Source organism: Moschus berezovskii, chromosome 3 (genome assembly GCF_049115385.1).
Source record: "Moschus berezovskii isolate FMDL1 chromosome 3, NW_MosBer_1.0, whole genome shotgun sequence".
Lineage (NCBI taxonomy): Eukaryota > Metazoa > Chordata > Mammalia > Artiodactyla > Moschidae > Moschus > Moschus berezovskii.
In genome coordinates, this window is record NC_142462.1 from 112,443,948 (window position 1) to 112,462,082 (window position 18,135).

Sequence of the window (18,135 nt, forward strand, 5' to 3'; positions counted from 1 at the left end):
ATGAGAACAGTTTAAATTCAGAGATTATCATCAGAAAAGGACTGGCTTTGGACCCCAGCTCAGCACAGATGACTACGAGGGGCCAAGCCTCACGCACTCACGTTGGGCAACAGCGCCTTGAATTCGGTAACCCAAGATGATGGCTGCTCTCTGGATGTCTATCTTGTTAATCAGATCTGAAGACTTGACTGCACTGAGTCTCTCTCCATCTTGATCCTCCACAAAGTAGATGAGCTGCACAGGATTGTCATCTCCCTCGAGCCTTGACACATTTACCACCTGAAAGATAAAAGAAACCATTAGCATTTTAGAAGCTCACATTTCCAGATGCCCTTTCTTAGGAGCACTCAACCTTGACTGTGTTACCCAGGATTTATTCCTATCCTCCTAATAAGGTCATTATACCACTCCAGATCCCAGAATCCCCAAAATGCTCTCTTGATGAGAAGAAAAACAGTTAAAATGAAAGCTCCTCTCTGCAGAATAACAAGTGAGCTTTGTTTTGCTCAAAGTCTTCTTTGAGACAAAGGAGCAAGGAGGGTACATAGAATATACCAAGTCCAGTCTAGAACTGCTATCAACCAGCTCCAACAGGTCACGGGAGAATGCTGTTGTCCTCCCAAGACCCCTGGTTCTCTGAAACTATTAGTGGTTCTAGCCAATCCTTTCTCAAATCTATTAGCATTTTCTCCCTGTTCTTCTAGGGCAGTTTCTCAGCCTTGGCACTATATCCATTTTTGATGCAGATAAGTCTTTGATGTGGGACTACCCCAAGTATCATAGGATGTTTAGCAGCATCTCTGCCCTCAACTCACTAAAGGCCGGTTTTCCTCACCAGCTGTGAAAACCAAAAATGTTTCCAAACATTGCCAAATGTACCCTGGGGGGCAAAATCATCCCCTGCTGAGAACCACTGCTCTTGAGATAATAAATCTCATTAATTTTTTAAAATCCCACTCTCAACAAGAGATAGATCATACAGACAGGAATCAATAAGCAGCAGATTTGAACAATGCTGCAGACCAAATGAACCTAACAAAACATACATAGAACATTCCATCCAATAGCAACACAATATACATTCTTTTCAAGTACACATGGAACATTTTCTAGTGAAGATCATATTTTAGGCCATAAAACAAGTCTCAAGGTAGACATGAGTTTAAGCAACCTCCGGGAGTTGGTGATGGACAGGGAAGCCTGGCATGCTGCAGTCCAAGGGGTCGCAAAGAGTTGGACACAACTGAGTGACTGAATTGAACTGAACTGAACCAGTAAAAAGAGGACTCGAAAACTATAAGTGAAAGAGAAGACATTACATTAGATACCACAGAAACATAAAGGATCAAAAGAGACTACTGTGAACAATTATATGCCTACAGATTTGACAACCTAGAAGAAGTGAATAAATTCCTAGAAACATACAACCAAGACAGGATCATGACGAAACAGAAAATCTATTCAGACCAATAATGAGTAAGGAAATTAAATCAGTAATCACAAACTTCGCAGCCAAAAAAAAAAAAGCCCAGAACTAGACGGTTTCACTGATGAATTCTATCAAATATTTAAAGAAAAATTAATACCAAACCTCAAAATTTTCCAAAAAATTGAAGAGGAGGAAGCATTCTCAAATTGATTGTATAAGACTAACATTAATACCGAAGCCAGGTATAGATACCATAAGAAAAGAAAACTACAGACCAATATCTCTAAGAAACACAAATGCAAAAATTTTCAACAGTCTTAGCACACCAAATTCAACAATAAATCATACAATCAACAGATGCAAAAAAAAAGCATTTGACAAAACTCAACATCCGTTTATGATAAAAACTGTCAACAAATTGAATACAAAAGAAACATATCTCTATATAGAAAAAATCATATATGACAAATCCACAGCTAACACTGTGCTCAATGGTGAAAGTTTGAAAGCTTTTCCTTTATGATCAGGAATAAGATGAGATTCTCCACTCTCACTACCCCTATTCAACACAATACTAGAAATCCTAGCTGGAACAATCAGGCAAGGAAAATAAATAAAAGGCACTCAAGTTGAAAAGGAAGAAGTAAAACTGTCTTTGTTTGTAGATGACATGATATTATATATAGAAATCCCTAAAGACTCTACAGAAAAGAAAAAAAAACCTAGTGGGATAACTAAGTAAATTCAGTAAAGTTGCAAGATATAAAATAAACATACAGAAATCAGTTGTATTTCTATACACTAATAACAAAATACCTAAAAAAGAAACAAACAGTCCCATTCAAAATAGCATCAAAAATAATCAACTATTTAGGAATAAATTTAACCAAGGAGGTAAAGATCTGTATACTGAAATCTATAATAAACTGATGAAGGAAACCGAAGAATACACAAATAAATGGAAATATATCCCATATTCATGGATCAAAAGAATACTGTTAAAATGTCCATACTATCGAAAGATATCTACAGATTCAATGCAGTCCCTACCAAAATTCCAATGGCATTTTTACAGAAATAAAACAACAATCCTAAAATTCATATGGAACCACAAAAGACCCTGGTGACAAAAAAGCCAGGAACACTCAATGGGGAAAAGAAAGTCTTTTCAATAAATGGAGTTGGGAAAACTGGATATTCACATCGAAAAGGATGAAACTGGACACCATCTTACACACAAAAATTAACTCCAAATGGAAACACCTGAAATCACAAAACTCCTACATGAAAACATATGACAAAAGCTCTGTCATAGGTCTTGGCAAGGGTTTTTGGGTAAGACATTCAAAGCACAAGCAACAAAGCAAAAATAAACAAATGGGACTACATGTTAACAAAAAAGCCTCCATAAAGCAAAATAAGTAATCAATAAAATGAACAGGCAATCTATGAAATGGGATAAAATATTTGCAAATCATGTATTCGACAGGGGTTAATATTCAAAATACATTAAGGAACTGATAAAACTCAATAGCAAAAAAAAAAATCTGATTAACAAACAAGCATCAGTTCAGTTCAGTTCACTCAGTTGTGTCCGACTCTTTGCGATCCCATGGACTGCAGCACGCCAGGCTTCCCGGTCCATCACCAACTCCTGGAGCTTGCTCAAACTTATGTCCATCGAGTCAGAGATGCCATCCAACCATCTCATCCTCTGTTGCCCCCTTCTCCTCCTGCCTTCGATCTTTCCTAGCATCAGGGTCTTTTCCGGTGAGTCAGTTCTTCACATCAGGTGGCCAAAGTATTAGAGCTTCAGCATCAGTTTTTCCATTGAATATTCAGGGTTGATTTCATCTAGGATTGACTGGCTTGACCTCGTGCAGTCCAAAAGACTCTTAAGAGTCTTCTCCAACACAACAGTTCTAAAGCATCAATTCTTTGGTGCTAAGCTTTCTTTATGGTCCAATTCTCATATCCATACAGGACCACTGGAAAAACCATAGCCTTGACTAGACGGACTTTTGTTGGCAAAGTAATGTCTCTGCTTTATAATATGCTGTCTAGGTTGGTCATAACTGTTCTTCCAAGGAGCAAGCATCTTTTAATTTCATGGCTGCAGTCACCATCTGCAGTGATTTTGGAGCCCAAGAAAATAAAATCTGTCACTGTTTCCATTGTTTCCCCATCTATTTGCCATGAAGTGATAGGACTGGATGCCATGATTTTAATTTTCTGAATGTTGAATTTTATGCCGGCTTTTTGGCTCTCCTCTTTCACTTTCACCATGAGGCTCTTTAGTTTCTCTTCGCTTTCTGCCATCAGGGTGGTATCATCTGCATATCTGAGGTTATTGATATTTCTCCCAGCAATCTTGAGTCCAGCTTGTGCTTCATCCAGGCTGGCATTTTGGATGATGTACTTTGCATATAAGTTAAATAAGCAAGGTGACAATATACAGCCTTGACATATTCCTTTCCCAATTTGGAACCAGTCTGTTGTTCCATGTCTGGTTCTAACTGTTGCTTCTTGACCTGCATACAGATTTCTCAGGAAGCAGATAAGGTGGTCTGGTATTCCCATCTCTGGAAGAAGTTTCCACAATTTGCTGTGATCCACACAAAGGGTTTAGCAAAGTCAACGAAGCAGAAGTAGATACTTTTCTGGAGTGCTCTTGCTTTTGTGATGATCCAACGGATGTTGGTAATTTGATCTCTGGTTCCTCTCTGCCTTTTCTAAATCCAGCTTGAACATCTGGAAGTTCACGGTTCACATACTGTTGAAGCCTGGCTTGGAGAATTTCAAGCATTACTTTACTAGCGTGTGAGATGAGTCCAATTGTGTGGTAGTTTGAGCATTCTTTGGCATTGCCGTTCTTTGGGACTGGAATGGAAACTGACCTTTTCCAGTCCTGTGACCACTGTTGAGTCTTCAAATTTGCTGGCGTATTGAATGCAGCACTTTCACAGCATCATCTTTTAGGATTTGAAATAGCTCCACTGGAATTCCATCACCTCCATTAGTTTTGTTCGTAGTGATGCTTCCTAAGGCCCATTTGACTTCACACTCCAGGATGTCGAGCTCTAGGTTGAGTGATCACACCGTCATGGTATGTGGGTCATTAAGATCTTTTTTGCATAGTTCTGTGTATTCTTGCCACCTCTTCTTAATATCTTCTGCTTCTGTTAGGTCCATATCGTTTCTGTCCTTTATTGTGCCCATCATTGCATGAAATGTTTCCTTGGTATCTCCCTTGGAAACAAATGGGCATAGGATCTGAATAGACATTTTTCCGAAGATACACAAATGGCCAATGAGTACATGAAAAGGAACTCAATATAACTAATTATCATGGAAATGCAAATCAAAACCACAGTGAGATATCACCTCACATCTATTAGAATGACTATTATCAAAAGCATAGGAGATAAATGCTAGTGAGGATGTAGAGAACTGCTGGTGGGAATGTAAATTGGTACAGCCACCATGGAAAATAGTGTGGAGGTTCCTCAAAAATTAAAACTAGAACCAGTATATGGTCCAGGAGCTCCACTATGCCATACATATCCAAAGTAAATTAAATCACTGTCTTTGAAAAGATATCTGTACCCCAAGCTCACTATATTCAACAGGCAGGACATGGAAGTAACCTAATTTTCATCTATGGACAAATGGATAAAGAAAATGTGACATGATACATACACATGTGTGTACACACACAATGGAATATTATTCATCCAAAAAAAGAAGAAAATCCCATCATTTGCAACTATGTGGGATGAACTTTGAATGTATTACACTAAATACATAGTCCGACAAAGACAAATACTGTATGATCTCACACATGTGTGGAATCTAAAAAAGTCAAACTCATGGAAAGAGTAGATTGGTGGCTGCAAGGGTGGAGGGGAAGAGAAATGGGGTGATGGTGGTCAAAGGGGGTACACTTCCAGTCATCAAGTTTTAGGGATCTAATGTACAGCATGGTAACTACAGTTAATAATATTGTACTGCATACTTGTTGCTAAGAGAACAGACCTTAAAAGTTCTCACCACATACACAAAAAAAGTAAATATGTGAGCCATGGATGTGCTAACTAATCTTATATTAGTAACTGTTTCACAATGTATATATAAATCAATGGAGAGGGAGATGGCAACCCACTCCAGTATTCTTGCCTGCAAAATCCCATGGATAAAGGAACCCCCTACAGTCCATGGGGTCACAAAAGAGTTGGATGTGACTTAGCAACTAAACAACATACATAAATTATATCATTACACTGTACACTTCAAACTTACACAATGTTATATGTCAATTACTTCACAATCAAGTTGAAAAAAATCTCATAAATTCATTATCTGCTGGGTCAAACAACACTTTGATTAATCCCAAAATTTGTATCTCTCTGGTGTTAACAGGGAAGTCCTCTTACATTAGTACTTCAGAATCTAGGACACTTGATATATCAGTTTTGCATAAATATAGCCTTCTATTTTGTTGCTATTTCTCTTAGTAATATGCAACAACTTTATGGCCCCTTTAGACTCCAGCAAAATAGTGGACTGACATTCTGAGAGAATGATCAACGGTAACCCCAAGCCCTCTATTTTAGACACGTAATTTGAATGTTTGGTCTCTACATTTGCCATTGGCAAAACGTAGCTGCTACTTTCCTAGCCACAATACAGAACGGTAATAGTGCCCTGTGCTCTGGACATGGCTGTTGGCCTCTTTCTTCACCACTGGAAACTTTTGGCAAACTTTTGGCCACTATTTCATGATTTCATTGTGAACGCCTACTTCCAGATCATGTATAAAGATCCTTAACATAGGTCCAAACTCTCATCCCTGAAGAATCTGTTCTTTACACCTCTACATCTTAAGAATGGTTCACCTGTTCAGCCCTTCACTTGCTGTTTCTAGGCTAGTTCCTTGACCACTTCTGCTCCCTAAGCACCTACTTCCTCCCCCAGAACTGCACTGTAGTAGCTGATTTTCATGAGCTGTTAGGACGGAATACCATAAAGGGCTACTGAAACACAGTAGATTATATCCACCTGCCTGTCCACCTATGTGCCTATTTATTCCATTTTAAAGTTCAGTTAAGTTTTAGAAATGCTTCTTCTTGCAGAAACCATACACCTAAATATCCAATGACATCTACCTTGATTAAAAATTCTACATGCTTCTCCAATCTGAAAGTAACAGTCTGTAAAATCTAATCCCAACATTCTTTCTAGATGACTTCTTATCACATTCATATCTGAAATCCATAAAACCAGGCTGTGACAGTCATCATTTGGGGCAACAATTTCTATTTTATTTTAAAAAAAATATTTTCTGATTAAAATCACATATTCAACTATACAAATTATACGCTCATTGGAGAAATTTTGAAGAACAAGAAAAATAAGGATAAAGAATAAAACAAAAATCACCTGAAACTCAATCAACCAAAGAAAATCATTGAAAATATTTTGGCATATTCCCTCCTGTCACTTTTTTCATGAAATGTACATTAATATTTGGATTATATTGCATATATTCATTTGTAGCATCTTTTTACTTGAGCTTTTTTCTAAATTCCCTCACTAATTAAAAAAAATGATAATGGGACATTCTAACATAAAGATTTCACCTCAGTTTATTTGCTCATTCTCTAATTGCTGGACATTGAGCTTGTTTTAATTCTTTCACTTTTATACATTATGAGTTGTTTTTTTTTAACACCAAAAATACTTTGTGTTGAGGTATAGCAGATTAACAACATTGTGGTAGTTTAGGTGAATAGCAAAGGCACTAAACCATACATATAAAACATGAATCCATTCTCTCCCAAACTCCCCTCCCATCCAGGCTGGCACATAACACTGAGGAGAGTTCCATGTGCTATAAAATAGGGTCTTTACACATTATGGTTTTCTTTTTTTTTTAATTAAATTTATTTATTTGCTTTATAATATTGCATTGGTTTCTGCCAAACATCAACATGAATCAGCCATAGCATTATGTTTTGATGAGGAGTCCTGGTTGTACATAAATCCTTGCCTATGTCTCCATGTTTGGTCATTCTAAAGCGGAAGACACATAGGGCATGTTTTCTAAGCAATTCATTAGATGGCACCATTAGCCTAGGATGACTTGGTTAATTTTCACAGATTCCACATTTCTATCTTAGAGAACTTGCACTACTAATTAAGCATATCATTATGGAATTTTATGGTCCTCTACAGCTATTTTATGTGCATATTTTAACCTCCACCCAGACCTTGAGCTCTATGAAGCCAAGCCTGCTAAATAAGGCAAGGCTTTTAATGTTCATTTTTATTCTTAGTATTATAGTTATTTGCTTAATATTGCTCTCTCTTTTTTTTTAAGTTTTTCAATTTCTCTATATTCTATAGCATCTGGCAAAGTAACTAGTTTAGAAACCTAATAACCACCTTTCTGGGAGGGAAAATAAAGAGCAACATTTACAGGGAAAAACTTGGTAAAAGAGCTGAGGGATAACGGTGATGTCACTTCTCAGCAAACTGCCCAGCTCCCCAGCCAAGTGTCAGCTTCCGATCTTTCTCTCTAAAGCCTCTAAACCACCAGCCTCCACGTCTCTGCACGCTGGGGTTTCACCCTGGCTTCTTGTCTCTGAAATGACATAGCTCTAAGTATCCTATTTCCCTAGCTTTAAAAGTCAGCATTTGGTAAAGACGAAAATCCAAAATAATGTAATTCATATCAAGCCCCAACCCCCAACTCTTGAGTATGTGCATTTTTAAATGGGTCACTTTTCGATTCAAATGGATCTGTCATTGCAACCTTTCTGCCAGTTTATGCAGTGAAGACAATTTGGGTAACAAGAGACAACCAGGGCTGGCGGGAGGTGGGGAAGACAGATTGCTGGAATAGAGGACAGTACATTTTCCTCTTTCCCATCTCTCAAGGTCTCTCTCAGCTGAATGATTTATCTCTACGATGCTATCAATAATGTGTACCATTCCATAAAATTGACTATATTTTTGGTAACTAAAAAACTACTCTTTGAAAAATCAGTTCATCCAGTGGCAATCCACTTATACATTCTTTTGTTTTGGTCCCCACAAGGCCATCTGCTGCATTGACCAGTTATTAAGGACTCGGGAAGTATCTGTCCAGACTCTAGCAGAACCGAAATGCTGATACATCCACTACTGCTTAAGAGAGTAATCAGTCTATTCATCAAGATTTTTCTCCTGGCATTCTCCACTGGCGTGAAAACACAGCCCATTTTTAGACGGCTCCTCTCTGCTTCCCTTCGCTCCTCCTCCGACCTCCTTACCTGCACCATGCTGTTTCCAGCAGCGATGGTGGCCCTTCTCCACATCCGCCTTCTGGTGGAAACTTCGCTGAGCAGCTGAGCCAGCTTCCGCTCCATCTCAGCTTGAAACACTTCATTCTGGAGTTGCTTCTCAACAACACCCAGGAGGACTACATTTAAGGTGAAACACACACAGGCCCCCAAACAAGTTAACAGTGGAGAGGAAAGGGTGTGTGTAAAGGAAACTAACACAGGCTTACTATAAAATGCCAATCCCTCGGAAGGAAACATCAAAAGGGGGAAAAGGGAAGACGAATGGGGTGCAGGAGATCCCCAGGGAGGGTAGGTCATGGGTCTTATCTCTAAAGTTCATAAAGACTGGTGGCCAGAAGTCCCAGGAGTTCAGTAATGCAGGAGTTTTGGAGCTAAGAGCTCCTATATAAGATCAAATGTTTTGTCTGCACTGATTTCAAAATTTCTGTAAATGGTCTGAGCTCATACTCTATCTTGACTCAAGATTCAGACTCATTAACTGACTTGAGATAAAGAGGCCTGTCTTCAGACATCTGGATTATCTAAACAGACAACGGCTTCTCAGCATGGTATAGAAAAAAAAAAGTCTGTTTTTCAGCCAAAACTGGCTCAAATCCCCTTTGATATAGGACCACGTGCAAGTCACTTAACCACTAGGAAAATTATTTCGAAAATAAGGCCACTGTACCATGCAAAGAGGCGGGGCCTTTATCAGGCATCATGTTGTATGTGAGCAATGAGAACTTGCAGGGCCCAGGAACCTGTCCATAGTGATGATCCCGACTTTGCAAGCTTCCTCCCATGACCAGTGAGGTACCAGGCTGCTCCCACACTGTCATAGGCTGGGCATCTTTTACGCTTTTGTGTCCCAAGTTAAAAAGCCTTTATCTGCAATTCCACAGCTATGAAGATCTGACCCAGGCCCACAATACTTTAAAACATGCTTCTGAACTGCTCACCAAGTTACCTTATTTGTCCTTATCAAACCACATATATGAGGCTTTTAGGGGAAAAGAAGAGATCCTTGCTTTGGAACCTTGTCCTCTTCTGGTCAGAAGATTGTCAATTCCTGTTAGACTTTGTCCTGGACTTGACGTATGAATTTTAAAGAAAGCCAATCCTTTCTGTGCCATAACTCAGTGGGACATAGTCTCATGATCAAATCTGAATCCCTTTTCTCATTCATTCTTTGCCAAGAATCTAAGGTACATGTTGCCCTGAATTTAGGACTCGGAAACAGGAAAGGCAGTGTCCCTCTCAATACACCAGCACAGGCTTCTTCCTCTTACAGTTTCTCGAAACATTATGTAAGTTAAACATACCTGTTCTTACCCAGGAGGACTTCAACAGCTGAGATAAGTTGAGCTGCGGGTACTGGAAGGCTATAAGAAGGAAAGAGTTAGAAAAGGAGAAAGATTTGTTAAAAAAAAAAAAAATGTTTGCAACAGTCAGAAAGGTGAGTGTTCTAGGGGAGTGAGGGATAAAGTCACTAATCAGCTCTGCCTGTGGGCACAAGGCTAGGGTGCCAGGCTGGGGTGAAGGCAGAGAGAGTGACAGGGTCCTGAGCACGTCAGCCTCCAGGAGAAAGAGGGAGAAAAGGAAAGAAAGGGCGACATCGTGGGACACTGTTTCACAGATCTCACCCGTAAGTTCCCCTTGAACTGTCACAGTTCCAGAGCAATCAGCTTTCACTCCGTGCTCCTCAGAGCCCTGGAGATTCCCAGCAAGGACGCAGGCAGGGTAAAGTGACCCAATGTCTGGCATACCTATTAGTTCATCCACACCTGCACAATGTATCACTGAAAGCTGTTATTCGTAAATAACAATTTCATCCCTGTCTACTTCTGCCTTTTACAAGCTATTCTTTTTCATTTAATTAACACTACACTAAAATACGATAAGGGCTTCCCAGGTGATTCCCAGGTAGCTCAAAGGGTAAGGAATATGCCTGCAATGCGGGAGACCTGGGTTAGATCCCTGGGTCAGGAAATCTCCTGAAGGAGGGCATGGCTACCCACTCCAGTATTCTTGCCTGGACAATCCCATGGACAGAGGAGCCTTGCAGGCTACAGTCCATGGGGTTGCAAAGAGTCGACATGACTGAGCGACTAACACACAAAACACAGTAATAATCATTAAGCCATTTGGCTGTTCCATTCTGAAAAATAATTTGATATCTTTTTTTTTTCCTTGACTTCAACTCCGGAATCTACTGTTTTTTTTGAAGTAAATATTTCCCCTATCCTGACTCCACTTCCTTTGTACTGTGAATTGAACTGTTTCCACCAGGAAGGAAGGTTTTGTTGGTTTTCATTGCTGTTTCTTTTTTCTTCTTGAATGTACACACAGTAAACCTTGGTCTTTTTGCTGTATATTTAGGTTGTTGCAAGCATAATTGTGGTGTTGGACCATGATTTTTCATTCATTATAACTATGCTCAAACACATCTTTATTAATCAAAATAGGAACCATTACAACCAACACATCTTTGTCAATGAGAAATAAGTTTATTTATTCCTGTAGTGTGAAAATACATGCTTCAGGATCTGATGAACTCTTGGAAAGCATTTTCTGCATCCTGCTAGTTGTGGAAGCATTTTCTCTGCAGAAAGTTGTCAAGATGCTTGAAGAAGTGGTAGTCAGTTGGCAAGAGGTCAGGTGAATGTGGCAGATGAGGCAAAACTTCATAGCCCAATTCATTCAACTTTTGAAGCATTGGTTGTCTGACATGTGGTCAGGTGTTATTGTGGAAAAGAACTGGGCCCTTTCTGTTGACCAATACTGGCCACAGGTGTTGCAGTTTTCAGGGTATCTCATCAATTTGCTGAGCATACTTCTCAGATGGAATGGTTTCGCCAGGATTCAGAAAGCTGTAGTGGATCAGACCAGTAGCAGACCACCAAACAGTGACAATGACCATTTTTTGCTGCAAGTCTGGCTTTGGGAAGTACTTTGGAGCTTCTTCTTGGTCCAACCACTGAGCTAGTCATTGCTGGTTGTCATATAAAATCCACTTTTCATCCCACGACACAATCTGATTGAGAAATGGTTCACTGTTGTTGTCTAGAATAAGAAGACATTTCAAAATGACAATTTTTTTTTTTTCAGTCAGCTCACAAGGCACCCACTTATCGAGCTTTTCTACCTTTCCAATTTGCTTCAGATACCGAATGACTGTACAGTCGTCAATGTTGAGTTCTTCAGCAACTTCTTGTGTAGTTGGAAAAGGATCAGATTCGTTGATGGCTCTCAACTGGCCACTGTCAACTTCCAAACTACATTCCTCATCTTCAAGGCTTTCCTCTCCTTTGCAAAATTTCTTGAACCACCACTGCACTGTACATTCATTAGGAATTCTTTGGCCAAATGCTTTCTTGATGTTGTGAGTTGTCTCTGCTGCTTTACAACCCATTTTGAACTCAAGGAAATCACTCGAATTTGCTTTTTGTTTAACTACATTTCCATAGTCTAAAATAAATATAAAATACACAGCCAGTAACAAATCATTAGCAAAAAACATAAAGTGAGAAATGGGCATTAAAATGATGTATAACATAACCAAATTTATTTAAGAAGATATTCCGATATCAAATGGCGAAGTTGAACAGTGCAAAACCGCAATTACTTTTGCACCAACCTAATAGAAGGCAAGCCATTCCAGTACTCTTGGCTGGAAAATCCCATGGACAGAGGAGCCTGGTGGGCTGCAGTCCATGGGATCGCTAAGAGTCAGACACGACTGAGTGACTTCACTTTCACTTTCCTGCATTGGAGAAGGAAATGGCAACCCACTCCAGTGTTCTTGCTTAGAGAATCCCAGGGATGGCGAAGCCTGGTGGGCTTCCGTCTATGGGGTCACACAGAGTCGGACCCGACTAAAGTGACTTAGCAGCAGCAGCAATAGTTTTATGGGTTTTGACAAGTGCATAGAGGTGTGTAACCACCACCATAATATACAAGTCACTCTCATCACTATCCCCTCCCCCTACTCCAAGCTGCTTTCCTCACATCCTTCACCCCTGGTTACTCAGTCCCTCTGGTTTCACCTTTTCCAAGACTAGTATAATCTTGGATAGTACCCTTGGCTCTCTAAAGAGAATAACAAAGCAAGCCCAGGGGGAGAGGAGGGCTCTGGAGGCCCACCCCCGCCTGATCTGAGAAGCTCCAGTTTTATCTGATTTATATTCTGGATTTCTGCTAGCTATTCTGTTTGAAGAGGTCCACCAACGCAAACGCTCACAGCCATGTTCCCCAGGAGAGCACCACTCACGTTCGGCAATCTGCAGCACCGGGTACCCCAGGTAGAAACTGAACTCCACCACGCTCAGGTTTCTGAGCAGCTCGCTCACTTCGGATCCGTTCAGAAACCCCTGCGAGCCTCTGACAGCAAAGATGATGTTCACTGGGCCCCGGCGAGGAGCCAGCCTCGAAGATCCCACAGTGATATTCAAGATCTGAAAGAAAGAAATCGGAATAAGTTTCTAAGATAAATTAAAACATCTAGCTAAAAGCTTGACTACGATTTCCCTCTCACAATTTCCCTCACCAAGTTTTTTATTTTTTAAGAATATTTTTAAAGGAAGAGTAACTGGCTTCACAATCAGGTACCCTTTAGTAATAATTTTAAACTCTCAGTTTACTGAAAACGTTTTTTACATTAAGTGGAGAACTGAGCACATGTATTTATAGTCCCTCCCCTTTTCATTCCCACCCCAAATCCCACTGAAATAAGACTAAGATGAACAAAGGGGAATAAATCTACAAAGACACCGAGAAAAGAAGAAAACCAGAGATTCTGTCAAACTACTAGAAGCTGGAGACAGGGTGGGAATCATGTTGATACAAACCAGAACGGAAGGAACCAAGACCCCAAAACACACACATGCACAGACCACAGTGGGCTGAGAAGGGTCTCCTCCAGAGGCCCCAGGAGGCCTCCTCCCAGAGACCTGCAGGAACTGAGACCAGAGTGGGCTGCAGGACAGCCACTGGGGTCCCTAGGTAAAGACTGGGTGCCAACAACCAATTCGGGTACCTCCCACCATCTCCCTTCCCACGTCACACCCAGGCCAACTCAGAAGGGCCAGCAGCCCCAGCGTCTCCCCAGGAGGCTGAAGAACTGCTCCCTGAAGAAGAGGAGCTCCTGGTCTGAGAGGGCCCAAGACCCGCTGTGGGGCAGCCTCTAAGCAGGAAGGTGGTGGAAATAACCACAGTACACACAAGAGACAAAGAAGGAAAAAGAGTGAACGGAGGAGCTGTTCTGCCATGAAAAATACATCAACACACCCCATTCCCAGGATGCAACCTCCTCATCTCATACGACAGCTGCCTGCCCCTGACCACATACTGCCTGCTAGCCAGGGCTCCAGTGAACTCTCCTATCAGGAGAGAGGGCTGATGTAGACACAGGCTACAGCTGAAGGGCAAAGATGAACAAGGTGCTAAAACCACCTTCTTCCTCGTTCCTAAAGACAACCACTGACGGTCAGCAGATGTTTACAGAAAACTAATAGCATGAAAGTGAAGACCCAAGATAAACACAGAACAATGGCAAAGAATGCAGAGAAAACTTAGGACATGGAAGACAACTTATTAAAAATTCTAATTAACATCCTCAGAAACTTTCAAGGGAATGTTGTAACATCATTCAAGACAAGCCTGCATTATTATAGGAAGCCTGCAATGCAACAAAGAGCAAATAACAATGAAAAACAAATGATAGCTAAAAGAAAATTCAATACAGGAAATGAGTAACGTAATGAACACAGCTGAAGACTACATCAGTAACTTGGAGGACAAGATTTAGAAATCTGTAAAAGCAGGGAATTTCAAAAAGAGGTAGAGGGACTTCCCTGGTGGTCCAGTCATTAAGAATCCACCTTTCAATGCCGGGGACTTGGGTTTGATTCCTGGTCAGGGAACTAAGACCCCACATGTCGCAGGACAATGAAGCCCGTGTGCCTCAAGTACTGAGCCTGTCTGTGCCACAACTAGACAGAAGCCCTCACGCAGCAATGAAGAGCCTGTACGCCACAACAAAAGATCCCACATGCTGCCACTAAGGCCTGACACAGCCAAAAATACATAAATAAATATTAGAGAGAGAGAGATGGAAAAAGTCAGAAACATGCATGGGGGATCCAGGATCACCAAGATCTTTTTAACATGAATTCAAAAGAGAGAAAACAAAGCATATGGAGGAATAAATATCAAAGAAATGTAAAAACATCAGTTTCCATGTAGTACAAAGTCTGTTCTTTGATTAGTACTATATTCTGTTCATACAGCGGAACACTGCATCTCACGGTATTCCATGAAATGAAATTCCATCCTATGAAACTCCAGTGTGTTCAGGCATTCCCCTCATTGGATATTTAAGTTGACACTGTTCATTTCTAGACATTTTTACATTCCCCACGTAGGCTCATTTCTCTTCAGCCCACCATATCTGAGCTCCCTGGTTATTGCGCCACTCTGCAACCTTTCAAAGATACTCAGCCTATTCATGCTCTGTGGGCTCAATGCCATGGAAAAAGATGCTCTCTAATCCGTGAGAAACGAATCTCCTCTGCCGGAGGGAATTAGTAAGAGCTAAGTGTGTCTGAAACAAAACACTAAGAAACGGGTTCCTCTTTAAAAGATAAAGCATCTTGCTCTGCACTCAAGGCTATTCTCACCTGCACCGTGAGGTTATACCTCCCCTGGTGGTGTTTTCTCACTTCTGAGAGAGCTATCATCAGGCCTTTCTCGATGCGCTGGGTGAAGTTGCAGAAGCCAGTGTCCACACTCTGAGGCACAAACTGGAGTACTGAAAAGAAGGACAGCAACACAGTCCCCTGAACTAGGCGTGTCTTGAGTATTTAAAATGAGGAGGGACAAAAGAGCGTCTAAATCAACGAACTCTGCCCCATAGTACATGGTTAAGTTCTATAAAATTATTCTGTTACTGAGGGAGGGTTGATGTACATGATTATGTAAGTTTCAAGTGTACAACACACTGACTCACAATTTTTAAAGGTTATATTTCATTTATAGTTATAAAATACTAGCTATATTCCCTGTGTTATACAATATACCCTTGTAGCTTATTTATTTTATACATAGTAGTTCTCACCTCTTAATCTCTTACATCTATATTGTCCCCACCCTTGGTTCTTTCCACTTTTAAACACTAGTGCATTCTCTATGATCTATTTCTTTTCTGTCTTATTCACAAAAACACAGTATTTGTCTTTCTCTGTCTGACTAATACCCTCTAAGTCCATCCATGTTCTTGCAAATGGCAAAATTTTCATTCCTTTTTATGGCTGAATAGTATATAAATATATAGGGATTCCCAGGTGGCTCAGCAGTAAAGAACCTACCTGCCAATGCAGGAGACACAGGAGACACAGGTTCGAACCCTGGGTCACAAAGACTCCCTGGAAGAATAAATGGCAACCCACTCCAATATTCTTGCCGGGAAATTCGCATTGACAGAGGAATCTGGCGGGTTACAATCCATGGGTTCACAAAGAGTCTGACCTGACTGAGCATCACCACTATATATATATATATATATATATGTACACACACACATACATATCACACCTTCATCCATTCACCTGCTGACAGGCACGTGGGTGCTTCCATGTCTTGGGTTATTGAAAACAATGCTGCTATGAACACTGAGGTGCATGTGTCTTTTTGAATTAGTGTTTTCATTTTTTTGGCTACACATCCAAGTGTGCAACTGCTGGGTCATAGAGTAGTCCCTATTTTCAGTTTTTTGAGAAACCTCCGTACTGTTTTCCATAGTGGCTGCACCAATTTACATTCCCACCAACATGGAAACGTGGAAAGCCAACTATACCAAAGGACTACATGCAATGTGAAGGTGACTCAAACCATTTTAAAATGGAAAAATATGTAAGATAATAACTGGGGCATCAAAAGATACAACACTGAAACATTTGAAATATAAATAAATTCACTAGTGATGAATTCTTAAGTATGTATGGGTGAAATGACATGGTATCTGATGTTGTTTTAAAACACTCTAGCTTCCTCAAAAAAGTCTGTGTGAGATAAACAAAATTGGGAAAATGCTGATAATTTTTTAAGTTTGTATGCACATATGTGGGCTAACTACAGTATTCTTTCTACTTCTGTATGTTTTTAAAAGTCCATAATAAAAATTTAAATGACATTAAGGAATTACTGTTAATTTCAGAGGGTGTGACAATGATATTGTGAATAAATGTGTGTATGTATGCATGTGTATATTTTATGTGTATGTATATATGTTTAATAGTCTTATCTTTTAGAGGCACAGGATGAAATATTTATGAATGAGATGCCACAAGGCCATATCAAAATAACGTGAGAGAAGGGGGTTTATTTGGGGACAAAGAGGTAACAAAACTGGGTAGGAGTTGACAATTGTTGTGAGTTAGTCACTCAGTTGTGTCCGACTCTTTGTAACCCCGTGGACTGTAGCCCCCCAGGTTCCTTTGTGCCTGGGGATTCTCCAGGCAAGAATACTAGAGTGTGTTGTCATGCCCTCCTCCAGGGGATCTTCACAACCCAGGGAGCTTCCCAACACAGGGCTTGAACCCAGGTCTCCTGCATTGCAGGCAGATTCTTTACCGTCTGAGCCATCAATTGTTGAAGCCGTACAATGAGTACCTAGGGGTTCATTATATTATTCTGTGCACTTTTATATAGGCTGGAAATTCTCCATCATTATAAAGTTTTTTGAAATTCTGAATAACAAATTTTGACACAATCCTCCCCAAACTATTTTAAAACATAGAAAAATAAAATGAAATTCTATTTACAAATCAGAACAACTATACTTAAGTCTTCTTACCTGTTTGAACTTGGAACCTGGACTCTGGCACAAGGAAGGAGGGTTTCACAGCCAAGATTAAAGGAGTTTGGTCTCGTACAAGTTTACTATTTACAAGTACATTGATGACGGATATTGCCGTGTAAACGAAGGGACCAGATGTTACCAGAAAAGTGAAGTCAGCGAATAGTTCATAAACCTATAAAAATAAACACAAAAAACATTAATTAGAAAATTTGAGGGTAATATAATTCAAACTAAAGGAAGTTGTATTGAGTAGAAAAATAATAAAGTTAAAAAATAACTGTAAATGAAGGGGTATGGCTTCAGAGATAATTAAAATTTTATTTTAGTTATTTCTCTAACGTATCTGTCAACTTTCTCAACAAAAGCACAAAATTACAAGAGCAAGGACTGTGAAAAAGAATAATAGTCAATAATAGGAACCAAATAAGGAATTCAGAAAAATTCAAGGTGTTTTATTGTATTTAACCCACATAAAAATGAGCACTTACTCTACTAAGCAGAACTATCCACAAGAAATATGTGAG

The 18,135-nt window shown here is 40.0% G+C and overlaps 1 protein-coding gene across 2 annotated transcripts in view; it reads right to left on the reverse strand.

The window, feature by feature from the left end:
- KIAA1549 (KIAA1549 ortholog) overlaps window positions 1-18,135 on the reverse strand; it is a 127,916-nt gene that overhangs the window by 56,528 nt on the left and 53,253 nt on the right. For both annotated transcript variants that reach the window (XM_055421335.2, XM_088834684.1), the window contains exons 4-9: window positions 17,606-17,783; window positions 15,432-15,562; window positions 13,025-13,208; window positions 10,077-10,136; window positions 8,743-8,891; window positions 102-279 (exon numbers count right to left, since the gene is read on the reverse strand). In XM_055421335.2, coding sequence (XP_055277310.2) covers window positions 102-279; window positions 8,743-8,891; window positions 10,077-10,136; window positions 13,025-13,208; window positions 15,432-15,562; window positions 17,606-17,783 — 880 coding nt within the window. The remainder of the gene's footprint in view (window positions 1-101; window positions 280-8,742; window positions 8,892-10,076; window positions 10,137-13,024; window positions 13,209-15,431; window positions 15,563-17,605; window positions 17,784-18,135) is intronic.